Below are 26,175 nucleotides of genomic sequence, written 5' to 3' on the forward strand. Positions count from 1 at the left end.
CCCGGGCTGCGCCGCTGAGGCGCACAAAGGCCGCCTCGCGGACTCCAACCCCCATAGAGCTCTGCGGCGGTTGCCGGGTCTGCGGAGGCGGTGTCTCCGGGACTTGAGGCCATCCGAGCGGGGGATGTGCGGGGGCTCGCGCCGGCTCGGCGGTGGGGGAGGGGCGGCGCGAGCGGTAGCTCCTTGGTCTCCGCGGGGGCGGGGGGGCCGGGGTCGCTGTGGCGGGTGGGGGCGGGGCCGGCGGCCTTGTTCGCGGAGCGTCGCGGAGGCCGGCGCCGCCTCCCTCTCCTGCGGGACTAGGGGTTCTTTCCCCTTTGTGGGCCGGGGTCCCCGAGGCTCCGGCGGGAGTAGGGGTTGGCAGACGCTGACGTTGCGGCCGTCCCCGCGCTCGGCTCCCGGCGCGCCGGGCCGGGGAGCGAACTTGTCTCCGCGGCCGTGGGTCTTGGGGCCGGTCCCCCACCGCCCTGCCCTGGGGCAGGGACCCGAGGACGACGGGACCCAGGCCGAGCGGAGCGCGGGCTGGGGGAGGCGCTCGCGTTTTTCTAGGCTCCGCTTTGAGGTGTCGGGTTACCGCATCTAAAAAACTCTGCCAGTCTTATTAATGTTTTAGGAGATGTTTGCTTTAAATTCCCTTTTATTCCCAACCTCTTCTTAACCTTGGGTCCGCCCCTGTTTTTCACTTTAATTGAATTATTTTCTGACTATATTCCTCAGAGGATTATAAACACTGTGAAGTGAGGCAAAACCGTGACAGATATTTGGTATTGTCGTTGACTTCGTTTATTGACATTTAATTGAGGAGTCTGCAGTGTTTTAAGTGCTGGGCCGCCGAGAATTTTACTACTTCGTATGTTGAAGGTTGACTGAACACTTGGTTGAAAACTGACTGCTCTGATAAAATTACCAGGAGGGAGGCTGACGTTCTTTTTAACATTTTTAGTAACCATATGGAAAAAAAAAAAAATCTATGTAAAAATGCAGATGATTCAATAATATTCTGTAGCTTCGAAGACAACTTAAAGAATGACATAAAATTTTAAAGTCAAATCAGAAAATTGACTCCAACATAACGATCAAAATGATGACTGGAAAAACCCCTAAAAAATAAGATTATTTCCGAGAGAGTGAATGCTGCATTGGTTGGCTATTCCTGTTTAGGTGGTTAAGAAAATTCTGACGAAAACATTTAGTGGTTAAGGGACTGGATTTACCTCAGAAATACTTTTCTGAGCCTCAGTTTCCTAAGCTATCAAAATTTTAGCATAATACTTGCCTCAATAAATGGTAGTTTACTATTGTTAATTTTTAATGTCATTTCAGCAATATCGTCTCAGATTGGAGGGCTCCCCAGAGGTGATAAACTGAAGTACTTTGCAAAGCTAATAAGATAAAAACACACATTGGACTTGGCCTGTGGAAGGATCATTAACTTCTTGCAGAGCTGTCACATTCAGGTGACTTAGCCAGCCTGAGTGTTATCTGACTACAGGGGCCAGAGCAAATGTCTTGAGCTTAGCCGGTGTTGCCCAGGGTCAGAGTCACCAGGAGCAACTTGTTTTGCCTCAGTAAGAAAGGACCAAGAAGGACATTATCCTATTGGTAGCTTAAAGGTGTAAATGCCAAAAAGAATATTAGAGGTGAAGTCCAAATATAAGAAGAGGGAATTTTCACTGATCATTATTCTCTATGGTATGATTTTTCACATAATATACATTAACACCCCCTCTATTAAACAAAGAATTTGGTATACTCTGCTTGTCTCCCTGCCTGTGCTCCAGTGCAGTAGAAACCTTCATGAAGAAGGCCCTGCTTTGTCTCTCCTTCCTTTGATTTCTCTTAGAAATGTTGCCCTTTGGAGGAGGTGTAGAGTTAATAATTACCATCCATCCCCTAGACTCAAAAAAAGGACTATAACACCAATAAATGACCTTAACTCAATAACGTGTAGCCATGGGCTGATAAAGTTGATTTTCTCTGCATGACAGGCTTAGATGTCTTCAATATGCTGTTTATTTTCAGGTAATACTGTAAGGCTCTTGGGCTCCAGGGGATAAATCTAGAATTCCATGAGCAAATTAGGCACAGTAGCCAGATCCTTGGAGCTTATGATTTTTGTTTTCTGCTTTTAAAAAAAAAAAAAAATTATACTTACTGCTGAATACTAATTCTCAGATGATTATACTTAGCAAAGAGGAAGAAAAAAGCCAACATTAGCACAGGTTGTGACAAGTTTAAAAATACTAAGAATACCATGGTTTCCTAGTAAGTAACTTGAGAATGTAGTTATTTTAATTGGGTTACCAAATATAGCTTCACCTTCCTAAATCTCACTGGCTACACATTTCATTTGGGGAACATTCAGGAAGGGTTTCTGCCTCCTACTTTATGCTTGAGTGTAGATATGAACACAACCAAGGGTTTATTTTTCCCAGAATTATTTTCTGGCATTTCAGCTTTTCAGCTTCATAGCATATTCTTAGGAATTCTTATGGATTTTTCCTACTCTGAGTTTTCTGCCTTTCTCACTTCCATCTCCAGGAGAGGAAAAATATGAAAATTCCTCAAAATACTATTTCAACTTTTAGTACCTTGACTACTGTAGTAATATATGTGTGTACATAATTTAAAATAATTGATAAGTCATTTCTATGTATTGTCAGCTTTTCACATAATGAGGAAAATAACCTATGCATAGAAGAATCAAATGAGTTTCTTGTGTTATGGTTCATACAGGGAAAAATATAAAGACTAATAACTAACACTATGTACCAAACTTTAAATGTTTTCACTTACAGTACCTCATTTATATACGATAAGGCACTTAATGGAGAATACTGTAACATTCGTCAAAGTAAAACGTTTATAAGTGCATGCATGACACACCACACCTTAGGCAGCCCAGAATCAGAAAAAAATCATAGCGTCCAATACGAAAAAAAGCAATCTCTTTTTGACTCTAAATGCTGAGTCAAAAAGAGATTGCTTTTTTTCGTATTGGACACTAATGCTAAGATATGTGTTCCCAAATGTCCATCGGAGGAAAAAAAACCAACTTTAAAAATTCTTAGTCACTTCTTGTCCTGTCTGCTTAAAATTAGAATTTAGGTATCAAAATTAAGTAGTTTGAATTTTTAAAGTTAAATTTTTTTTGTTAAATTACATTATAAAGAAGTTACTTAGGCAGAGAGGATTTTCATGATTTTAGAAGAGGTAAACAAACTTCATGGCTGAAGTTTAATCTTTAAGTACAAACATTTTCCCACAAACTTGCTTGTGTCAATTATTTTTCAATAAAACCGGAAAAAAAAAAAAAAAACTTGCTTGTTTGGCTAGAGTTAACATCTTCGCCAAAAAACAGTGTTTCCACCAGGCCAGGGTGTCAGGTGGTATCTGAGGAGTTTAAATCCCCTTACTACAGTTTGCTGACTGTATCTGTCACATGCTTCAGTGAATGAATTTCTCACGTTCCCAATTTGAACTCATGAGATTGATGAGAAGAAAAAGGAACTAAATAGCATGCCCGGGTTATAGGTTATTCAAAATTCCAAGCAGTTGATAGGTCTATATCTGTTTTTTTCTAAGAACATTTATTGACTTAGATGTACACACAGGCTTTCAAGCGCTTGCCTCCTAGGTCCACGATAATAATGTAGCTTTTTTTCCTCAATAACTGAATATTTTATTTTGAACACGTGTTATTTCTTTAAAATCCAGTTTATATTTTTAGTACAGAAAGGGAGAAAGTGCAGGCAAGCGAAAACAAGAAAACCACCTAGAGAAAATGTTACCTTCACAATTTTTTCGTAGGCATATGAACACATATAACAGATTGAGTCATACTATGGATAATCGGATTTTTCACTTGACACTATAGCATAAACAACTTTCCATTTCGATAAATACCTATATTATTCTTCAAGGCTTCACAGTAAAATTCAAACATGATTTGTTGGACTAACTAATTCCCTGTTAGGAATACAGAAAACTGGACTGTTCTTAACTATACAATGATTGATTTCTTAAAGATTTGACTTATGCATGGTGAGTGAGTTCTGACCCAGAGAGACTGTAGTACTTTTCCCTACAAACATCCCACTTCCTGGCTACTCAGGACTTTCTTGTCACAAAGCCTGTGCAAGTAAGCTATTGGCGGGGCTCCTGGGCCCAGGAATGCTGCTGCTGCCGTTAATAGCTGTGTGAACAGTCCATCTATGGGCAATAGGCAGCCTGCCTGGGTACCTGACTGTTTTCTTACGGAGGCCTAAGCTTCCCATGATGAAATTTAGACCAGATACCTTCTCATGGTAGGATGATGAGAGATTCAGAAGAGAAAGCCTACAGTTCTCATTTCAGATATGCAATAAAAACAAGATGTCTTCTGCAAAGGCTGTGCGACTTAGCGGGAATCAAGAAATGTCAGCAGCTCTCCCATGCCGGGCCTGGGCTGGGACACTGCCGAGGCAGAAGGGTTCAGCAGGAATGTCTTTGGGAAGTCCAAAGGGCATGGGGGTGTGGAGCTATTAAATAACAAAAACCCAGGTTTCAGGTGAAATGAGGGTCTTTTCTAAAACTGCACAAAGCATACATTAAACCAAAGGAAAAAAATGGCTTCCAAGTGAGGGAATTTTCTTCATACGCTTACGTTGAATGTGTAGTCCCGGTACCGTATCTACCGGAACCCAAATAAGGCAGATTCCTTTCTTCACTGTCACCCCACAAGTGACTGTGACATTTCTGAACGGCTGCATTCCCTGTATTTTTAAGGCAGTCTCCTGTCTGACCTTGAGCTGAACACACTGTTCCCTGCACCTAGTGTCCCCTCTCTTAGAATAGGAAAAACTGCTATTTTTCCTGGAATTACTTTCTGGTGCTTCAGCCTTTTTGTTCTGCTTAATAGGATATTCTTAGGAATTTATCCTAACCTCAAGTTTTCTGCCTTTCGCACGTCCATCTGCAGGAGAGGAAAAGAGGAGGCGGGGGTGACCGGGGTGACCGAACCCGGAGCAGGCCTGTCCCTTTTGGAGGGCAGCTCTGGAGTCTGAAAGGGTCTCTATGAATCGGAAACTGAAACTGCGCCTCGTATGCTGACGAAAGTTAAAGACCGAGTTAGTCAAGTTTGAAACTCCTGCAAGGAACACAGTGGAGCACATTCCTGGCTTCTGGCCCAGTGTCACTTATAAATGCGCCAAGAAAAAACGTCAGCTAAAAACCTTGTATTTGTTCATGCTTTGGGCCCGAATTGTAAAAGATCCTGTTGTTTGGAACCTTTCCCGTGATAGGGTTAACTAGCAACCCTGAGAACTATTGGAATTCAAAAAAAGCCATTGTACCGAGCCGCCCTAGGGCTCGGGGGCGGACGCCGTGGGGAAGTCTGGCGCGAAAGCGTGGCTTCGGTCTTGGTCGCCGCGCTTGCCCCCACCGGGTTTTGTTCAGCCGTCGGGCCCGGGTGGGTCGTGGGCAGGCCCTGGAGGCCTCCGATCCCGGCGCGCGGCCCTCGTAGAGAACACTTGTCACCCGCCGTCCCGGCCCGGGCGTCGGCGGGAGGCCGCTGGAAGCCCGGGAAAGGCGGAGTGAGGGAGCAGGCGCGGGCGGCGGTGACTCAGCCGGGAGCGCGGGGGCGGGCGCACGCCGGGCTAGCCGAGCCAGCGCGCTCGGAGGGGTGGCGGCGCCGGCCCGAAAGGGTTAAGTGGGCGGTGCTGCCGGGGCCCCGCCCCCGCCATGGCCAGCCCCGGGGAGGCCGCTGCGCCCGGCCGTATTTATAGCGGCCGCGGCGGCCACGCCGCGTCTCTCCCGCTGGCCCCGGCCGCGGCGTCCCGGACTGATACCCACCTCTCCCCCGCGGTGAAGGCGCCATGGAGCGGCCGGCGCCCCTGGCCGTGCTGCCCTTCTCGGACCCCGCGCACGCGCTGAGCCTGCTGCGCGGCCTGAGCCAGCTCCGCGCCGAGCGCAAATTCCTGGACGTGACCCTGGAGGCGGCGGGCGGGCGCGACTTCCCGGCGCACCGCGCCGTGCTGGCAGCCGCCAGCCCCTACTTCCGCGCCATGTTCGCCGGGCAGCTGCGCGAGAGCCGGGCCGAGCGGGTGCGCCTGCACGGCGTGCCGCCCGACATGCTGCAGCTACTGCTGGACTTCAGCTACACGGGCCGCGTGGCCGTCAGCGGCGACAACGCCGAGCCGCTGCTGCGCGCCGCCGACCTGCTGCAGTTCCCGGCCGTGAAGGAGGCGTGTGGCGCCTTCCTTCAGCAGCAGCTCGACCTGGCTAACTGCCTGGACATGCAGGACTTCGCCGAGGCCTTCAGCTGCTCGGGGTTGGCGAGCGCGGCGCAGCGCTTCATCCTGCGCCACGTGGGCGAGCTGGGCGCAGAGCAACTGGAGCGGCTGCCGCTGGCGCGCCTGCTGCGCTACCTGCGCGACGACGGGCTGTGCGTGCCCAAGGAGGAGGCCGCCTACCAGCTGGCGCTGCGCTGGGTACGCGCCGACCCGCCGCGCCGCGCCGCACACTGGCCGCAGCTGCTCGAGGCCGTGCGCCTGCCCTTCGTGCGCCGCTTCTACCTGCTGGCGCACGTCGAGGCCGAGCCGCTGGTGGCGCGCTGCCCGCCCTGCCTGCGCCTGCTGCGCGAGGCGCGCGACTTCCAGGCGGCGCGCTACGACCGCCACGACCGCGGGCCCTGCCCCCGCATGCGCCCGCGCCCCTCCACCGGCCTCGCCGAGATCCTCGTGCTTGTGGGCGGCTGCGACCAGGACTGCGACGAGCTGGTCACCGTCGACTGCTACAATCCGCAGACGGGCCAGTGGCGCTACCTGGCTGAGTTCCCCGACCACCTGGGCGGGGGCTACAGCATCGTGGCGCTAGGCAACGACATCTACGTGACGGGTGAGTGGGCTGCTCAGAAGGACTCTGGGCCGGCGGGTCCCCCAGGCAGCGGTCTCCGAGGTTGGCCTCCTGCGCCCCCCGAGGCAGCACGTCTACCTGCTGGAGAGACCCACAGAACCTGGAGTCCGGGACCACACCTGAGTGCAGACGATCGCTTCCCTTCCCCACGAGCTGTCCGGTGCAGGCCGTTTTAGGGTCAATACTTTGGACCTAGAAGAAGAGCCCCTTGTGCGAGCCCGGACAAGTAGCTACTTGTGGGTCGCTTGGCGGGAGTGGTCTGCCTGGATAGCTCACTCCTTGCCCGGGAGGTGCCATCCCGCCATTTATTTGGAAGATACTGGAGCATTCACTCCACACAATGGGTGCTTTCTTTTCTCCCTAAGGAATCTAGGGACAGGCTCAGGGCTGACGCCCTATGAGACATCCATTCTTAACTCCTGGGGATTTCTTCCCCCCAGATGAGCCACCCAGGCCTCCTGACGCCTGCATTTTGTCATTTTGTCACGGGTGACTACGTTCCCTTGGGCTTACACCTTGGCTGTGCACTGCGGGTCACATGGTATTTAGGCTGCTTCCTGCCCAGCAACTGTAAACATAGTCACATGCTAAGAGGTTTTCTTCCAGTTACTTGGCCCAAACCCCAAAACACTGCCGAGTCATGCTGGGCGGGTCCCAGCCTGCTACAGCCCTGGACTTCTCCCACATTTTTTAAGGATAAATCCTGGCTTAAACAGAAGGCTACCTCCTTCCGTGGGGTAAGGAGGCGCAGTGTCTGAGGGCTATATAAGGAAAGAAGCTGAGTATGCATTTGGGTTCCGCTGAGGGCCGTTAGCAGGCAGTGAGGCTGGGCCCAGCCTGGCACATGCAGGAGAAAGCCAGCTCTGAGACTTGCTCGAGTGTTCGTCCCAGTGGGGCTCGGAGCTGACAAGTGGGAGGCACCCGGCCTAAGGACACGGTCGGCTCTGGCCACAGCTTCTTTGGCCTACACCTCCAGGTCCAGCCTCTGCTGGCATCTCCCGGAATCAGCCCCTTTGGGTTCCAAGCCCCCCTCCCTCCATGAGCCGGTCAGACTGGCCCCAACTTTGCACACCCTTCCATAAATGTCTCAGCTGAGCAGCTAATCCTTTGGGTTTAGACAGGTGGCTGGGTCCTTCCAGACAGCTGCCTGGAGGGAATTTTCCGGGGGCGAGAAAGCCGCCTCAGCTGCCTTATGCACAGTCCTCCTGCAGAAGGAAGGAGGCCGACAGAGTGGACTTTACACGAACCTTGTTTTCTCCCTTTAAAAAGCTCAGGGCTTTGAGACGGAATGTCACGCCTGCTCCGCCTGTGGCGCCAGCCTCGGGGGTAGGGAATGCAACCCTGGGGTCCCCCCATGCTGTAGGAATTCTAAGTCCTGGGTAGACGTGGTTTATTTATGATTACAGTAAGCACCACTGGTTTTTTTTTAATTCTTTTTTGAAATAAATATAGACGAGAGAGTATATATATGCTTGTATAGCTTGAGGAGTTTTTTCTGGACAAAACGTGACAGTAACGTGCAGCCAAACCAATAACTAGAGCCCAGAAGTCCACCGCAGCATGACTTTCTGTGTGGAGCTCTTGCGGTGTGAAGGAGGTTTCCTCTGAGCTGTTCTGGTACAGCCTGGGGTAGAGGATGGTCAGGAAGCCTAAGATTTGGTGCACGAGTCTCTGCTCACCCCACTCACATGCCTTGTGGCTCCCTGGGAGAACTGGTTCTGAGACCTAGTGTTCTGACCCAGTGTCGGTTTATGTGGGTTCCGCATGAGGTTGCTGTCTACTTAAGAATTGCAGCCCAAGGCCTTTGCAGGGCCTACAGAGATTTGGCAGTGTGTCTATGGCATGAGGCTCGGCCGTCCTCACAGGCACCAGGCAGCATCTGCCTTGCCTTACCTGGGCACTGGGGAGAGAGGATGTGTGTTTGCATCAAAGCCCTGGGAGGTTCATTCCTCCTGGAGACGCCCTCTTGGAAGGTGAGGGAGGTGTGGGTGGGTGACTCAGTCCGAGTCAGCGTGGGCCGGCCTGACCGTTGTACGTGTCCTGGCAGGTGGGTCTGATGGCTCCCGGCTCTACGACTGCGTGTGGAGGTACAACTCGAGCGTGAACGAGTGGACGGAGGTGGCGCCCATGCTGAAGGCCCGCGAGTACCACAGCTCCTCCGTGCTGGACGGGCTGCTGTATGTGGTGGCCGCCGACAGCACGGAGCGCTATGACCACACCACCGACTCCTGGGAGGCCCTGCAGCCCATGACCTACCCCATGGACAACTGCTCCACCACGGCCTGCCGCGGCCGGCTCTACGCCATTGGCTCCCTGGCCGGCAAGGAGACCATGGTGATGCAGTGCTACCACCCGGACGCCGGCCTGTGGTCGCTGGTGGACTGTGGCCAGCTCCCGCCCTGGTCCTTTGCGCCCAAGACGGTGACTCTCAACGGACTCATGTATTTCATCAGGTGAGTCCCCGGGGGCCAAGACCAGCCACCATGTGCTCCTTCCCAGGCCCCGTGCGTGGCACATCCTCGCTGCTGTCCCTGTGACACAGATGCGGGAAACGAGGCCAGGTCTTCCCGACCGGCTGCCTTTGTCCTGCCCTGTTCCTTAGAGCTTTGTCTCTGGGCTTCTGTGGCTTCTTAAGGGATCCAAAATGTGGTGGAGTTCGGTCCTTTTGGGGAACTTTTTGAGACTCAGACGCTAAATAAAATGTGTCCCTTTAGGGAACTTCCACTTGGAGGATCCACTAAAGGCCCTGGCTGTCCTCACATGGCATTCATTAAAAAGGAACCTTTCCTACCTAGAGGGATCCTGCATTTTAAAAAGACCGGAGGAGAGCTTTTTGGGTACTCAGATCTTTAGGGGAGTTGTAGCCTTGACAGAGGGACCTTTGCTCACTCAGCAGTGTCCATGCTCCCTGTTTAAAGCAGCATTTGTGTGTCCAGTGTGTTTCCACGGTCCTGTCCATTGCCTTCCCACCAGGCCTGGCACAGGGAGGGCTCATGATTCTTGGTGAATGAATGCTGTTGTACAGGGATCCCACAGCCGCTCTGGGCCAGGGCCAGGGCCAGGAGCTGGCATGGAGCAGGCCCGGAAGCCGCCTCTGGGAATGATGACAGTAGCTAGTGCGTATTAGGCCCCTGGACTTGCCGAGTGCTGTGTTGTCTTTTTCGTGGGTGTTTTCACGGTTGATTTCCCTGACAATCTGATGAGTTGGGCACCGCTGTCGTCCCCGCTTCACAGATGACAAAGGAGAGGCATAGAGGGGTAGGGGACTTAGAGCCACCAGCTTTAAGCAGTGGTATAAGGTTTGAACCAAGGACATCCGACCCAGATCCCTGTGTGGTGACACTGCATCATGGCCTCCCTGGGCCAGGCCATGGACCTGGCAGCATGGAGCAAGGATGGGCAGCCATTGGTCACCATGCATCCTCAGGTCTTGGTGACCAGTCACAGGCAGATATTCTCTCCTGATGGGCCAGCGGGCATCCAGGGGACTAGGAGCTCCTGCCCGCTGCACAGCTTCCATGTGTCGTACACCCACTGCTCCCCTTCCTGGCCTGCAGCCTGCCTGCGGTTACGGGGCCAGGAGGGAAGGGGTGGGGTATGAATGGTGCTCCCCGTCCCTCTTGGGTTGAGGGCTTTGAATTGAGAGCCACAGAGGACATGTGCGCTTTGCCGCTTCTGACCCTTCACCCAGCTCTCCCTCCAAGTCCTGGCAAAAGTCTTCAAAGAGAGGGTGGAGACAGCTATAAATACAGCTCATCAGAGTGCCAGCCCCTCAGCCATGGTTCCAGGCTGAGTGCCTTTGAGAATGTCCTCCCACCCTGTGGTCCTAGAGCAAGGGTGCCCAAGGGCTGGCCCGGCACCGTAAGGCCCCCTTGCTTTCCTCCTCCTGGTCTCAGTCACTTGTCGTTGCTAATGCGCCCCCACATGGAAGCATTAGGTGCCCCCTGCACCCAGTGAGCCTCTGCAGGGGTTCACCTAAGCCCGCTCAGCTTTTCCCCTCCCTCCAACCCAGCTGAGGAAGTGGGCTCTCGTGAGGGCAGCCCGTTTGTCCCCCAGGTGAGTAACGGGGGCCCCACCTTGCCCAAGATGGGAGGCAAGGCCTGGGTCTGACACGCCCGAGTGGTAGTCTCCCAGCCACTCCGCTCATGCCCTTCGGCACCCCATGAGCCTCGTAACCCCTGCTCGAAACGCCACCTATCAGAGCCACTCCTGTCTAAAAGGTGCCATCCCAGGGCCGGTAGCCGGAGCTACGTGCAGCCTCATCCCTCACTGCTGCTGTCCTGGGCTATGGGTGATGACCGGCTGCTCCCCGCTCCCGGACACACCCGCCCTGGTCCTTGCTTAAGGTGGCTCCTTGGCAGTGATGTCTCTGCTGGGGGTGGGCAGCCTGGTGGGTCCCAGTATTAATTATCATCACCCGGGCCACAGAGTGAGAATAGCTTTTACATTTGGCAATGGTTGGAGGGAAAAATCAAAGCAAGAGGAATATTTCACGACATGTGAAAACTTGTGCGAAATTCAGATTTCGGCATCCGCAAAAAGGTTTTATTGGAGTGCAGCCTGGTGTGGTCCTAGAATAAGCCCACACACAGCTCAGTGTGACTGGAGCCGAGTGAGTAAGCAGACGAGAGGGGACGAGGTCAGGCAGGAGGCCTTGGGGGGCTGATACTGGGAGCACACTTACTGAGCGCCTGCTGTGTGCTCTGAACAGGACACCCGCTCTACTGACCGGTCAGGGTCTTGGCGCTCTGCTTGTTGAGAAAGGCGTTGGACCTGATAGTGGTCACATGTGCCCGTGGCCGCCTTTTGTGCTAGGACAGCAGCGTCGAGCTTTGGGGAGTTTCTGCAGGACCTAAAATATTTCCTCTCTGGCCCTTCTGCTGACCCCTGACCTTTGATCATTACTACTGCTGTTTTGGGGGTTCGAGTCCTTGCTTTTTCAAGGCCATGCCTTTGAATCTTTTATTGCATGGATCAAGAGCGTGTCAAACTAGGGTGAGGGACCTTGACCCCAAAGGGAAGGGCAGTGCTGGTATCTTCCTTCCTGTAGCCATGGTTACCCCGCTGTGTGCTGAGGACACAGCAGTGAATGGCATGGGATGGGCGCTGACCGCGCAGTGGTGAGGGCCGTGGCCAAGCAGCAGTCCAGGGGATGTGGGGCAGGTGGCCTTCCTAGTCAGCTACGGATGGATGAGTAGGAGGTGGATGGGAAGGACCCCGATAAGTTCAAGATCTGAAACAAGCCATTATGGCCGCAGCAAGGGGAGGGGGCAGTGGGTTATTGCTGGGCTGTGGGGAAGGGTCTGAGCACCTGAGGGCATGATCTTTGGCTTTGGGGAGCAAGTCTGGGTTCTGGCCTTGAAGTCCAGGCCAGATACGTTTGGGGACGTAAAATCAGAGATAGGGTCCCACTGGCCAGTGGGCTGCCGCATGGCACCAGACAAGTCCTAAAGGCAGGTTGCTTGGAGGACCCTCTTGTCCAGCCCTTCACACCCAGGGGTGTCCCCTACCTCGTTCTGACCTGCTCTCCCCTTCCTTCTCTCCCCAGGGATGACTCTGCTGAGGTGGACGTGTATAACCCCACGAAGAATGAGTGGGACAAGATCCCATCTATGAATCAGGTAACTTTGCCTGTGTTAGAAGCACAGGCTGGTCCTGTGTTTTGGCCAAAGTGTCATCCTGAGTCCCGGTGGGGGGCGGGGGGGCCGTGCTGAGCCCTTTGCTTGTGTCGTTTCACCTAATAGAGGGCTGGGGTCATCCTCAACTTACACGTGAGGGTCGCTGAGACTAAATAATATCCCAGGGTCACACAGCTTAGCGAGTTCATCCATTTGGACTAGAATTCACTGAGTAGCTGCCATGACGCAGAGGACATACTGGGGGACAGCAGATGCACGGGCCCGGGGCAGGATGTGCCTGGCGAGGTCCTAGAACAAGCCCACAGCTCAGTGTGACCGGAGCCGAGGGAACAAGCAGACGAGAGGGGACGAGGTCAGGCAGGAGGCCTTTGGGAACACTTACTGAGCGTCTGCTGTTGCTCTGAGCAGGACACCCGTGCTGCTGCCGCTGCCTGATCAGAGTCTTGGCTTGTCAAAAAGAGAGGTGCTGAACGTGCTAGTGTGTGGAGTTGGGAAGACTAGGCAGCCTTCAGCCACGCAGGCAGCGTCCTTAGTCCCAGATGCACATCTGCATCCACCTGCATCTTTTCTGTCTTCATTGAGATTTCTAAACTGGCTCTCATGATAACCTCTGCATGGCAAATGTCATAATTTACACCATCACAGCTTAATGTTTTTACGTTTAGGAAGTGTAACTTTGTTTTTACCCTGTAATGAGGTACACATACTCATTATAGCAAATCTGGGAAAGAAGGGGGTAGTCCGGCCTCATGGATCAGAGCCCAGACTTTGGGTCAAGGCCCCGCTCTGCGACTGGCAGCTACATGAGGCTGAGTTTTCCCATCTGTAAGATGGTGAGGACAGCCGTGCCCACCACAGAGAGCTGAAGCTACTCGCAGGGAGACTCAGTGCCGTGGTAGCCCCTGACTACCCCAGGGACCAAGCATGGCACGTGCCTCCTGGGCGTGGAGCCCGGTTTCCTAGCCAGCGTGTGGGAAGGACGTGGGTCTGTCCTGCAGGCGTGCAGACGATGGCTCCCAGCACCACTTCAAGAAGGGCCGAGGCCGCCCCACCCAACGGTCCCGTACCCCTTCTGCGTGGAGAGGGACCCTGCTCTGCCCTGGCTGCTGGCCTCCAGTCACCTGTCCCCTTGGCCCACAGGTGCACGTGGGGGGCAGCCTGGCCGTCCTCGGAGGGAAGCTGTATGTCTCAGGGGGCTACGACAATACGTTTGAACTCTCGGACGTGGTAGAGGCCTACGACCCTGAGACGCGGGCGTGGAGCGTGGTGGGGCGGCTCCCGGAGCCCACCTTCTGGCACGGCAGCGTCAGCATCTTCCGCCAGTTCATGCCCCAGACGTTCTCGGGCGGGCATGGCTTCGAGCTGGACAGTGGCAGCAGTGACATGGATGTCGGCCGGCCTCGGCCGCCGCAGAACCCCCACGAGCTGCACTAGCCCCGGCCTGGCCCAGGGAGGGCCTCGGTGCAGGTAACCGGCACCTCTGGGGGGCAGCGACCCCCTCCTTCGTGCACAAGGACAGGTTGGGCTCACCAGGCGGAGCGCAAGCTCTCAGGCTGCTGAGCGAGCCTCGGGGTCCAGCGCCTGGGGAATTCTGTGCATCTAGAGCTCCAGTCACAGCCGCTGGGGCCAAAGCCAGTTGTGAACGTCCCTCTCTCGGTCCAGGCCTTTCTGCCAGCTCATGTCTCTGGCTCCAGAAGGTTGCCCCGGACCTTACCAGTGCAGCGCACACCCATCTCGCTGCCACCACCTGCACCTCCTTGCTCCCACCTAGGGAGAGGAGAGCCGCTTCCGGGGTGTGAGTGGAGGGGGGGACATCCGTGCCATGAGACTGCGGACGCCCTGCTGTCTTCGAGCATTGGGCACCAGGCAGACGATGGTCCCAGACATCCCAGCCCGCCTGCTCCCCGGACGGAGAGGGTCTCACATCAGAACACCCCTCGCAGGGGTGGGGCTGGCTAAGACTGGCCTAGGAGGGGGCCCCAAGGGACCCGCTGAGTGCCGTCTCCAGTGGACTTGGGCTGAGGCAGACGCCGGGCGTCCCCGTCCCTCCAGCCCCCTAGCAGGCATGGCCCCCTTGCTCAGAGACTGCTCTGGGACCTTCGTCTCAGGCCGAGGCAAGAGCGTGCAAAGCCTGCACGTGCAAGGTCACGGCCGCTTGCTGGGGCCCCGGGAGTTCGCCCCTGCAGCCCTGCCAGGCAGGCGGCTGCAGACGCCCCGGCCAGCTAGGGAGCCGGATCCCCCGCTTCTAAAGCAGGCTGCGGGCAGGGCGGCCTTGGGTCGGTTGCAAGGTGTGAAACGCAGTTTGGTTTTTCCTTAAAAGACGGGGACAGCTGGAACCAGGGTCGGGTGTGTGCGGTTTTTGATGTTACGGTTAGTGCCGCTGCCAAAGCTTTCTGCAGGTGCGTGCGGGGGGAGGGGGTGCCCTTAGCCCCTCAGAAGCCAGGCCAGCTCCAGGGAGACCCCCCAGGGGCCCCAATTTCCTCGGGGGAATGTGAGCACGTCTGTGGATTGGGTGGTCTTGTCCCCTTCATGATCCCCAAAACAGCCTTTGCTTGAGTTCGTCTTCCTCCTGGAGAAGAGGGTGTTTGCATTTTCCTCATGAGGCAGGTTGAAAGCAAGCGTTCACTGAGTTGCCTTCTGCCGGTGACCGGACGTGGGGACGTGCTCTCACCGAGAGAACACGGGCGTCTTCACGCCATCACTTCTCAGGTGGCACTTAGAACCCTCTTCCTGGCCAGGTGGCGCAGTGCTTCTGGGGAAGAGGCCTGTGGCCTTCAGGGCTGTCTGGTGGGCCTTCCGTGCAGTGTTACTGCTTTGGGTTAGAAATTGCTCTGGACACCCTGCTGGAGCGGCTACAGCTCAGCCAGCCCCTCCCAGGCCTCTGGGGTTGCCACTCACCTGGTCACTTACAGGCACCCACTGTGCGCCAGGCACTGTTGGAGGGCAGGTGTGGGTAGGGGCTCGGGCCAGCCGTAGGCTGTTTGGGGTCAGCCGCCCCGCACTATCTCTGCCTTCCCATCCAGGTCTCAGCCTTCACCCCTTGTGGTCTAGGTGTTCTTGGGTGAGTTGGGGTTCACCTGCCCCTATCCACAGGGGCTGTTTCACTTCACTTTCCTGGGGCTGTTGTGGCTTTTTTCTGGCCTAAGTGCCTGCCTTACAGGCCCAGCTCCTTAGAAGTTGTCCTGTGTTCTGTGGGGTGGCTGTCTTTGGCTCCTTTGCAGGCAGAGGCTGCCCAGGTATGATGGCTTTTGTCCTCTCAGTGACACAGGGACAGCAGGCAGCACAGGATTGATCGAGCCCCGATTCTATGCCAGGCACTGAGCTCAGTGTCAGAAAGACTGTGCTCTGCCCAGTCTGTGTGGGAATGTGCTACACAGGCGTTCTGATAATTTGACAGGTCATCTGGGGGTCCCCCGGAGGAGGGACGTAGGCCTTGGTCTCAAAGAGACTTTTGGTGTCCATCCTCCAGGCTCTCTCCATAGAGGACCCCCTGGGGCCGCCCCGTAGGTGGGATGGAGCGGGAGATGGACGTGTGCTATGGTCACCGAAGCGCTCCCCTCCTCCCTCCAGACAGGCATGGCTGTGGCCCTATCAGGGTCCAGGATTTGCCCTGGGCAGCAAGGTGTTTGAAGCTTTGTTGTTGAGATGGGCCTGCAAACATTGTTTTTCTTTCAAAATCGGCCCTTGTCTGGCCTTCCCTGTAGAAGCTCCCTCGTGGCAGGGGGCCCAGTGTCCTGGGTTCCTGCTCTTTTTGGTACTTCACCTTGACTGGCCGTCATGAGACTGACCATCCCCTGTCTGGTAGCTGTGCCCAGATGATGGCTGGCTTGGTGTGGGCTAGTGGAAGAGGGATTGGTTTGCCTGCTTCCCCAGGCCCCCACCACCTAGACCCTGTCTTTGGTGTAAGTGTGGGGAAGGTGGGTAGCAGCGTCGGGGACAGGCCTTCAGAAACATCTGCTCCCTGCTCTGCTCTCCTGACCTCTGGTCACAGGCCCTGTGCTAGCTACAAAGCTCCCACCGCCTGCTTAACAGCTGTCTATACACTGACTGACTTGGGGACAGAGGCTGGGCCAGCAGGGGTGGGACTGTCTCTGCGTGTCAGATGCACACACCTTTATCAGTCTAGTCTACAAGACAAATTAAGTTATGAGAACTCAGTGATAGTATTTAACGTGCTGATCTACGAAGTAGTCTATTTATATGACCTCAGAGACTTAGGTACTAAAGACACCTTCTAGTGTCCAGCACCCAGTCCGACCTGAGGGCAGGGCTGGTTTGCGTATTTATTTGTTCTGTAGGCCTACGTGTCCAGAATCCTGTAAGGTTTTAGGATGCCTTCAATACATACTTTTTGAAATAAAAATATTTCCTACACATATGGTGTCGTTGCCTTCATCCTGCCGCTGCTGCGTCTCGGAACCTTTGGGCTGAGGCCAAACGTGTGTGTGGCAAGGGGAGTGGAGAAGTGTGGAGGCCTCAGGGCTCCTGTCCTGGGGCACAGCTTTTCAGGCCCTTTTCTTGTCTTGAATCACCACAAAGTATGAAGTAAAGAGGCCGAGGCCAAGCCCAAGGTGTGAGGAACGTGGGTGGCGGAGTCCAGGCCTCACTCGCTGCTCCAAAGCTGGTTCCTGCCTCGACTCTGCCTGTGGGCACCCTGCCCCTGAAGGTGTGGGCCCATGGTGGGGTGGACCTTGGACCTGAGGGAGAGGAGCGTAGAGCCCCTCAAAGGAGGACCCCAGAAGAGGCCAGGGATCGCTGGGGCCGTGGAGTTCTGAAACAGCCCTCTGAACCCAAAGAAGAGGCCACAGTGTGCCTTTTTAATGCCGTTGTCAAAACAACTCTGCAGCAGCTCAGAACCTGGGTGGCACCCATGGCACTTGAACGCTTGTTACCTCTGAGCTCCCCAATGGTCAAGGAATAAAAGGAAAGATGGTTAGATGGGTCCTGGGTCTAAAACAGAAGGTAAGCGAACCTTCTCGAACTCCAGGAGGAACTCGGCACAGCCTGGGGCTGGCGCTTCCAGAATCCGGTGTGGGATTTGTGTGGCCTGACTCGCGCTCTCAACCGTCACTACCTGATCCGCTCCATGCCAAGCGCTGAGTGGCAGTGCTTAATCGCTCGCTGGTGAGGTTTTGCAGTCGTACGTTTGCAGATTCTAACCCCTTCCCATCGAGTGCTGGGGTCTATGTCCCCTCCCCTGTAACCTGTAACCTGTAACCAGCACACGTGGCAGAGGTGACACTGGCTTCCAGGGCCAGGCCATAAAAAGGTCTTGCAGGTTTGGCCTATTGGGGCTTTTGCATTTGGCACCCAGCCACCGTGCTGTGAGGACACCCAGGCAGCCAGTGGAGAGGGACCCAGGCCCACTGGCAGCGGCAACTTGCCAGACTCAGAGCCATCCTGAGCCCAGCCCCCAGCCCAGGGAAGTTCCGGGTGGCTCGTTCCCCAGCAGGAGGCAACTGGAACAGCAGGTTCTCGCTTAGTCCCATCTATGAAGCATGACTGTTAATAATTCCATTAAAAGATGAGGGAATGAAGCAGTAACTTGGCTGGGGTCACAGCTGTAAGTTGGGGAGGAATCTGGGGACAGCCTGCCTTCAGTGCCCATGTGCTCGTCCTCCGTGACAAACCACCCCACCCCACAGCACAGAACCGGGGGACCCCCAGGGCCTCTCGCCATTCTAAGCCTGGCCCTGCATGTGCCCCAGGCCTCCCGGGCAGACTAACCAAGCTCGGGCCCGCCCCCAGGAAGGGGCCCGTCTGTGGACATGCCACCAGCCAGGGTCCAGGGCTTGCTTAGCCTCCTTGGGCCCCAGGTGTGCTTGGCCACACTCTTAACGGCGGGAGTCGAGCCAGCGAGGCCATCGTCAGGGGCCCTGGCCACTCTGATTCCAGACCTTAGTGTCCTACCCCCACTGGCCGGCAGCACCACAGCTATGAAATAGGAAGACCGCTGCTGTGTCTGCCCCCAGGTCTAAAACCCTGACTGGACGGGGGACGGGACCGATGAGGAGTGTCCTGGGCCAGAGGCTTGGCCCCCAAAGCTACCCGCCCAGTGTCACTCTGCCAAGGACACGACGCGGTGGGAAAAATGCTGGCCGAGCTCTGAAGCGCAGTGGGTCGGACGGGGCACCATTCCTTCTGGGGGACACGGGGGTAAGCAGCACATAGCTGGAGGCCGGGTTACTGGGGAACAGACCCCTGGATGGGCTGAAACAACCAAGTCCAAAGCCGTGTGGTTTATTGGGGGTGGCAGGTGGGGGGCTACGTGTCACAGTCCTCAGGAATGGCGGCCGTGATGAGGAGCGAGGGCTCCGTGACGCCAGAGCTCGCAAAGTTCTCCTCTGCACACAGTCTCTGGCCAGGGAGCTGGGAGGCCAGGCCCCCTTGGGCCAGGGACTCCACGATGACCTCGGCCGATCCTACCTCCAGCTCGGGAGGCGGTTGCAGCGCCACCACCACCATCTTCTCGTCCTCGATGACCAGGTTCCGGAGCTTGCGCTGCCGCGGGTTGTAGTTCTCCACGCGGTCGTGGACCCCCATGTGCCTCCGCAGGTGCGCCTAGGGGGAGGGGCGCTCAGGGCTGGGGCGGTGCGCGCCTCGCGCAGGGGCTCGGAGGCCCCGAGGCAGGCAGAGGGAACCCCGGGCCTACCTGCCGGGTGAACTTGTAGCCACACTCGGTGCACTCAAACTTCCTCACGCCCTTGTGCCTCCTGACGTGCACACGGAGCTGCTCCAAGGCTGTGCGAGGGAAGGGACCCCGAGGTCGGAGAGGCGGGAAAGGGGGAGTGGGCGGGCCGTGGGGGAGGTGACAGTCCTCTGAGTTCACATTTGCTGCTGGGGAGTGGGGTGGGCGGGGGACCTGCCAGGCCGTACAGCGCAACCCGAGGTCACTACTAGGACCCAGGGGAGCTTCAGGGAATGGAAGGGTCCCCTGCTGAGGAGGAGCCTGGGAAAGCCACTGTTGCACGAGACCCACCAACTCTGGTCAGCAGGAAATGGAGAGGGCCCAGGGCTTGCCCCGGGAAGGAGGCGGGTAAGGGCCTCAGCAGGCCTGCCTACCTTTGAAGGTCTTCCCGCAGATCTGGCAGAAGTGTGGCCGGCCCTCTTGGTGGCGGCTGGCCACGTGCCTCAGCAGGGGGCCCTTCTCGGTGAAGCGCTGCTCACAGAACTCACAGCTGAAGGGCCTCTCGCCAGTGTGAGTGCGATTGTGCTTGTCCAGGCTGGCTGCGGGGACAGGCGAGGGCTCAGCCACGAGGCCTCCACCCCAGGGCAGGGAAGGGACGGGCCTGCCTCACCTTGGGTGCGGAAGGTCTTGCCGCAGAGGTGGCACTGAAAAGGCTTCTCGCCTGTGTGCGTGCGCAGGTGCATGTTGAGGTTGGCCTTCTGAGTGAAGGCGTGGTTGCAGAACTCGCAGACGTATGGCCTCTCGTTCCTGTCCGGGTGGGGGACACAGGCAGAGGTCATCACCAAGGGAAGTGGCCCCTCAGTCCACTGCAGCTGGGAGCACGCCTGGCCCCAGAGCCAAGGAGACAGCAAGGCCGGAGCAAGGCTGCCTGAGCCCCTGGAAGGGGCCCGGGCTTCAGTGAGCTGCCTGGCACAAGGAGGGCCTGGGCAGTGCCAGGAAAGGGGCGCTGGCTCCAGCCAGGAGCCAGTGCAAACCAAAAATCTGCCCACGGAGGTACAGGGCCTTGCTCTGGTCTGGAATCCCCGCCCCCAGCCTCTCTGCCTGACAAACCTGCTCATCCCTCAGATGCCCCCAACCCAGAAAGGCTGCAAGCGCCACAGTCAGCGGGGAGGGCACGCTGTTCGGTGTGAGTGTCGTCAAACTCGGCCTTCCCGGCCCACTCGCTGGCCAGAGCCAGCAGCAGGGACAGGCCCTGGGGGAAGACGGGCTGAGCCACACCTGTGCTTGGCCTTGATATGCATCTGCAGGCCGTTTCGGCTCGAGGCGCGGTGCCCACACTCCTCACACACAAACAGCTTCTCCCCGCGGTGCTTGAAAGCCTCGTGGAGCTGCAGTTCCGTTCGGGTCAGGAAGCACTTGTCACAGGTGGGACACTGTAGGGCAGGAGGGACCGGGCAGAGAGAGCAGGGCCAGGGTGACGGTGGGGTGGGGCTACTCTGGGAGTGCCACACGGCAGAAGCCACACAGTCTACCCTCTGGACCAGCGACAGCCCTAGCACCAGAGCGGGCCCGGCCCGCCCCCGCACAGCCTGGCACTCACAGCATGGGGCTTGGGGGCGCCGTGCAGCTTGATCATGTGGTTCTGCAAGTCCTTCTTCTGCATGAACTGCTGGGGGCAGGAGGAGCACTGGAAAACAGGCCCAGTCACCCACGGAGGCCAGCACCCACAACCCCAGTCACCCCTGGGCTATGGGGGGACCCGAGGGCAGGGCCCAGCCTGCGATGCCAGGAGACTCCCTGTCCTGATGTGAAGGACACACGGGGGAGGGCCCCGTGCTACGGCCTCCACCGAAAGAAGCCAGGGCCCAGAGGCCCGGGGCCTTGCCAGAGGTGTGGGGGCCCGAGACGGGTAGGGAAGGCCGGGCTCCTTGAGGCTGGCAATGGGGAGGCACCTGACACCATCCCACGTAAAGGGCTGGGTGTGAGGGATCCCGGGGCCACGGCCCTGGGGACAGGCTGAGCCTGACCTTGTAGGGCATCTCCCCCGTGTGGGACACCATGTGCACCCGCAGCTCCATCCTCCGGCGGAAGGTCTCCTGACACACGGAGCACGTGAAGACCTGGCAGTGTGAGGGGCAAGCAGGGCCGGCATCAGCGGGGGCCTCGGCCTGCGACGGCGGCCTCTGCCCGGGCTTCCACGTGCTGCTGGGAGGAGCCTGCCCGAGGAGGGGGCCGCTAGGGTGGGAGAGGGCAACACGTAACCTGCCTGCCCGGACCCCGGCCAAGGCAAACCCACCACGCCAGGCTCTTCTCAGGCCTGACAGGCTGCGGGCACAGGCCGACTGGCCTTACCTGTAGCCCCTGCCCTTGGTGACAGGCCTCTAGAAAGACAAGGGCGGGGTCTGGCTGGCCTCACCACATGGGCCAGCCAGTGAGGTGGGGGGTGTGGCCAAGTGGCCTTTCTCTTTCCCAGCAGCCCACCCTCCCACCGAATGCCCTTGTCCAAAGCTTGGGGGCCGGGAAGGCAAACCCAAAATGCCTCCCTTCTGCTCTTAGGGACCTGTGTCCCCACCTGTAATACCAGGGCACCAACTCGGTGGCAACCAAGGACGCTGCAGCTCTCCTGAGTCTACCGTCCCGTCTAAGGCCGTCTCCTGGGGGCCCCTCCCGGATGGCAGGAAGACAGGCCAGTGTGCCCCTGCCCACAAGGACCTGCGCCAGCACACAAGTACCTGTTCTGAGCGGTTCATGCAGTTCCGGGCTTCGTGCTCCAGGAGATTCTCTTTCCGAAAGTAACACTTTCCACATTTGGAGCACTCGAAGGGCTTCTCCCCAGTGTGTTTCCTGCCAAAAGAAGCCATAGGGAGAGTGGGGGCTGGGCAGACTGCCCACCTCATCCTCACCCAGAGCCCACTCTGGCTCCTAGTGGAACCACAGGGCTGGTGAACCTGCAGGTGGAGCCCAGAAACGCCCCCTCCATCTAGCTCTAGGTCTGCAGGGCCACCCAAGAACCCCGCACGACTCTGCAAAGGCAGAAACAATTCCCGGGTCCTGACTCCCCGGAGAACCCACTCAGTGTGCCCGGAAATTCTGTGGCCTCCACCTTCAAAACCACGGCCAGAGCTGACCACGATGCCTCACCCCCGCAACCCCCTGGTGTAGCCCCGCCAGCCCCTGGGCAGCCGCCTGAGCCCCCCGCTCCCAGTCTCTGCTCCAAGCCAGCCTCGACTAGCCAGAAGGGCCCTTAAATTGTCAGATCTTGTCGCCTCTTTCCTCAGAACCCTCCAGGGCCCCCATTCCACCCTGAGGAGAGGCCTGGGGACCTGCCTCACTGGCCTCACTCTCCAGGTCTCTGTGCCGCGATGTTCGCCAACCTGCCACTCAGCCCCACCCCAGACCCTTCTCTCAGCCCAAACGCTCTCCCCAGCCATCGGCTGGCTCAGTGACCTTCCTCACCTCCCTGGAGGCCACTGGAATCTTCTCTCTTTCAAACTGCAACCTGACCCCACCCTGAGCGCCCCAGCCCTTGGCACTGCTGTCGTTTTCCCTTTCTGTGGCACTTCCCGCCTCCCATGCCGCTCTAAAGTGACTTTGGTAGTTGGGAGGGAAGCTCCCCAAGGCCTCGCAAGCGCGCACAGCGGCCTTGTCAGCTACTTGGCAAACAGCTTGTTGATGAATAACTGAAGGAACTCTCGCCTCAGAGCCTATGAGGGGCACCAGGAGCCCTTACGAGCAGACACTTCTCTCATCCGCTGCTGCCGTAGACTGTCCTCATCCCCCATCCCAGTGACCTCAGGAGGCCATCACCCCCTCCCAGTTCTTAAGGTCAGTGCAGCAGCCTGTGGCCCCAGCTGGGGATGGGGGTGGGGCATACACCCGAGTCTTACACCGGGGGAGTGGCCAGGCAGATGTGGACCACCCCAGCGGTGCCCCCACACTGAGACTCCCCCAAAGACTCCACTGGCAGCAGCTGTCCCGAAACACGGAGAGCAAACAGGTTCCCTTCCTCCTAGCTCCAACTCCAGTTGGTCATTAGTGGCTTCCCGGTGTCATGAGCAAACGCGTGTGGTCCATCTTGGCTTCGCAAGAAGCTGCGCCATGGTGGACCAGTGATATCTTGGGCTAGAGAGTGTTAGGACTGGAAGGCGTTTATCTAGGCGCCATCCCTGGAGGCCCTGCAGCCAGCGCTGTCCAATCTGGCAGCCAGGGACACATGGCTACTGCACATTTGAAATGTGGTGTGTCGGAGGAACTGAATTTATTTAATTTTAATTACTTTTTAAGTTAAAATAGCTCCATGTGGCATCTGGTTTCCTTACTGGATATTACAGCTTGAGACAAATGGTCTTTTATGCCCCACTGACACCCCAGGGCTAACCCAGAAATGCAGGCAGCACCAATCCTAAAGATTAACATCTTGGCCCAAAGCCCACACCGTCAAGCTTCAGAAACTCCTAAGGTGTGGCCTCGGCCACAGCGTGTGGCCACAGGCTTCTCTCGGCCCTCGGCAAAAGTCAGCTGGAGACCAAGGTCCACAGTGGGCGGAACTGTTGACAAGGTGTCCACATACCCGCTCCAACCAGAGGGCTCACAGGAGGAGGAAATGAATGACTCGGACCCAAGGCTAGAGGCTCACTCCCCACCGACCATAGGCATACCAACTCCAGGCGCCACGTGAATCTAAGATGGAGCCCCTGGCCCTACCTGGCCCAGAAATGGGGAGCACAGGCCCCCTCCCCCAACATGGGAACGGCGGACAGGAAAAGCAAATAGAAAAACAGAACGTTTACCTGTTGTGGACTTTTAGATAATATTTGCTGAGGAACTTTTTATGACATGTGGGGCATTCGACTGGCACCGCTGTACCTTTTCTGTTCTCAGGAGGCTCGGCTGCCAGGGAACCTGCATTCAGGGCTGGCCTAGCAGCACAGGACTTTCTGAGCATGTCTGATTTCCTCCTGGTCGGCACAGCCTCCGTCTCAGAAGTGTAGTCGCCATCCCCGTCATCCTCAACTTGAACCACCACTTCCCACTAGAGCAGAAGAGGCAGCAGGGAGGACCGAGGTCACCAAACTAACCGGCAAGAGTTCTGGGGTGGATCTACAGAGCAGCCCGCTCTATCCAGTTCCATCCCAGGGCCCAACCCAGGCACATCCCCAGGAGAGTCCCTTTGTGACTGTTGCCTTCGGTATCCCAGGGCAGGCAGCATCTGAATCCTGTATTGGGAGGACCGTGGCTCTATATTATAGGGAACTGGAAGTCTGGCTGGATCTCACTACCCTGGGGAAACACCTGTAACCCTGATGCCACCCACTCCACCCGAAGAAGCTGGCAGCTGTGATTCATGGAAAAGTCAGCCTGCGGCTGCAGGATGGAGCCAGTTTCCTATGTTTGGCGAAAGCCTATTTTAAACCCGCGTAACAGAGATTCTACCTTGGGGTCCAGATGATGCCAGAAAAGTGTCAAGTCTCTCCCTCCGACTCCCACCTCCCCATTTCCAGCACGCTGGGCACAGTACCTCATTACTCTCGCCCTGCATCTGGACACTTTCAGCTTCAAAGGGCCTTGGGGGCACTTTGCAATCCTCAGGCTCCTTGTCCTCTGGGGGACAAAGCTTCAAAGCCTGCTTAAGTTTCCCACGCAGGAAGGAAGGGCTCTCACTCTTAGCAGGGAGACCAAGCTGGGGCCTCTGGGGGCTGTGACTACCGCTGAGCTCCTGATCCCTGGGGACTTGACCCACAGTCCTTGAGACTTCCTCTTCCTCCAAGCCTGCCAACTCCTTGAGGTGGCTGTTCACATCCCGGGGCGCAGATTTCCCCAGCCCACTCTGGCCACTTGGTGCCTGTCCCACTGAGGTTTTGGGCTTGAAGCTCTGGCACAGCTCCACGACCTCTGGCACTCGCAACTCCCTGGCTGCCAGGAGCACCTGATCCCGGTTCCCTGAGGTGAGGGCGAGGTGACCAGTGTAGAAAAAGTCCAACAAGAGTCCAAAAATCTCAGCGAAGCCGGCGGGGAGGATAACACTGCCCGCTGAGCCATCCCCATAGAGGCTCTGGAAGAAGTGGCTGCAGCAGGCAAGGACACTCCAGTGCGCCTTGAACACCAGGCCCCCCACGTCCAGGGTGGCGTCGCAGTACTGGCCCTTCTCCCGCTGCTTGTTGAGTCCCTGCAGAACCCTCACACTGTGCTGGATGAAGGAACCGTCCATGGTCTGCCTGGAGGGGAGGGAGACAGAAGTGACACCCTGGCCAGTCCAACCCAGGGGCTAACAAGAGAAAGCCCTGGACTTGAGAAGAAAGGGGTAGGGGACTCTACGGTCACATTTGTCACAAGGGCTTGCATCAAGGTTAGCGTGTGCATGCTGGGACAGGAACGGATGGAAAGATCCTCTGGGGACGGGGGCCAGGTGAGATGCCCATACTGGGGTTGGCCAGAGATGGGTGTGGTGGGGAGCAGGGACTAGGTGTGGGGAGGAGGAATAGCTTGCTGGAAGATAGCGCAGGATCGTGAAGCGGCGCTGGGGGAAGGAATCAAAGTTTGGGAAAGAGGCAGGGGATCAGGGCGAACTGACAGGCCTGGCACAGTGGGAGGACCCGGGCAGGGGCGGGCGGCGGCTGCGGGCAGGTGAGCGGCGAGCACGTTGCGCCCACACGTCCGGAGCGGCCGGGCGGAAGGCGGCCGCGGTCACACTCCGTCGGCGCCCACGGCGGCCTTTTCCTCCCTCGCCCCGCGCCCGCCGATCTCCTCACCCGGGCCGGTCCGCCCTGCGCCGGCCCCACCTGCCTCGGGCCGCGTCCACTCCACAGTCCCACCAACCAACCGCCCAGGCCATACGCGCCCGGCCGCCCGTACGGAGACGCCGCCGTCGCCGTTGCCGGACGTGACGTCAGGAAGCGCCGCCGGGGCGGTACACCTCCGAGGCGCAGCGTTTCTAGCTGCAGCACCTCGGGGCGGGGCCACTCAGAGAACGGCCAATGGGCTGTGCAGGGGGCGGGGTCAGCCCTCCCCCCGCTGTTC

At 57.1% G+C, this 26,175-nt stretch overlaps 2 protein-coding genes across 8 annotated transcripts; one reads left to right on the plus strand and one right to left on the minus strand.

The window, feature by feature from the left end:
* The first annotated feature begins 5,759 nt into the window (after positions 1-5,759).
* KLHL21 (kelch like family member 21) lies at positions 5,760-16,906 on the plus strand. Of its 2 annotated transcripts, none has more exons than XM_039842338.1 (4): positions 5,760-6,873; positions 8,939-9,344; positions 12,440-12,512; positions 12,939-13,137. In XM_039842338.1, the coding sequence occupies exons 1-4, from the start codon at positions 5,853-5,855 to the stop codon at positions 12,963-12,965; spliced, it is 1,527 nt and encodes a 508-aa protein (XP_039698272.1). In that variant the 5' UTR covers positions 5,760-5,852; the 3' UTR covers positions 12,966-13,137. The 2 variants fall into 2 exon arrangements, with proteins under 2 accessions (XP_039698272.1, XP_039698271.1); XM_039842337.1 differs by lacking the exon at positions 12,939-13,137 and adding an exon at positions 13,671-16,906 and having other exon boundaries at positions 5,766-6,873.
* A 1,848-nt stretch (positions 16,907-18,754) lies between these two features.
* ZBTB48 (zinc finger and BTB domain containing 48) lies at positions 18,755-26,063 on the minus strand. Of its 6 annotated transcripts, none has more exons than XM_039842330.1 (11): positions 25,908-26,063; positions 24,677-25,373; positions 23,949-24,190; positions 21,891-22,002; positions 21,186-21,278; positions 20,759-20,824; positions 20,437-20,591; positions 19,829-19,965; positions 19,593-19,757; positions 19,183-19,271; positions 18,755-19,091 (listed from the first exon to the last, which is right to left on the minus strand). In XM_039842330.1, the coding sequence occupies exons 1-11, from the start codon at positions 25,988-25,990 to the stop codon at positions 18,795-18,797; spliced, it is 2,136 nt and encodes a 711-aa protein (XP_039698264.1). In that variant the 5' UTR covers positions 25,991-26,063; the 3' UTR covers positions 18,755-18,794. The 6 variants fall into 6 exon arrangements, with proteins under 6 accessions (XP_039698264.1, XP_039698263.1, XP_039698266.1 ...); XM_039842329.1 differs by having other exon boundaries at positions 20,759-20,845; XM_039842332.1 differs by having other exon boundaries at positions 20,759-20,845; positions 24,677-25,369; positions 25,938-26,059.
* Between the last annotated feature and the right edge of the window lie 112 nt (positions 26,064-26,175).

The sequence above is a fragment of the Pteropus medius genome, unplaced genomic scaffold (genome assembly GCF_902729225.1).
Source record: "Pteropus medius unplaced genomic scaffold, Ma_sr-lr_union100, whole genome shotgun sequence".
NCBI lineage: Eukaryota > Metazoa > Chordata > Mammalia > Chiroptera > Pteropodidae > Pteropus > Pteropus medius.

Bases quoted from the DNA above. Each gene is read 5' to 3' on its own strand.
- KLHL21 (XM_039842337.1), top strand. From the start codon at position 5,853: ATGGAGCGGCCGGCGCCCCTGGCCGTGCTGCCCTTCTCGGACCCCGCG. The intron at 9,345-12,439 runs GTGAGTCCCCGG...TTCTCTCCCCAG, and splicing joins GGACTCATGTATTTCATCAG to GGATGACTCTGCTGAGGTGG. The intron at 12,513-13,670 runs GTAACTTTGCCT...CTTGGCCCACAG, and splicing joins AGATCCCATCTATGAATCAG to GTGCACGTGGGGGGCAGCCT.
- ZBTB48 (XM_039842329.1), bottom strand. From the start codon at position 25,990: ATGGCCTGGGCGGTTGGTTGGTGGGACTGTGGAGTGGACGCGGCCCGA. The intron at 20,846-21,185 runs GTCAGGCTCAGC...CCTGTTTTCCAG, and splicing joins CGGGGGAGATGCCCTACAAG to TGCTCCTCCTGCCCCCAGCA. The intron at 19,758-19,828 runs GTGAGGCAGGCC...CTGTCCCCGCAG, and splicing joins CAAGACCTTCCGCACCCAAG to CCAGCCTGGACAAGCACAAT.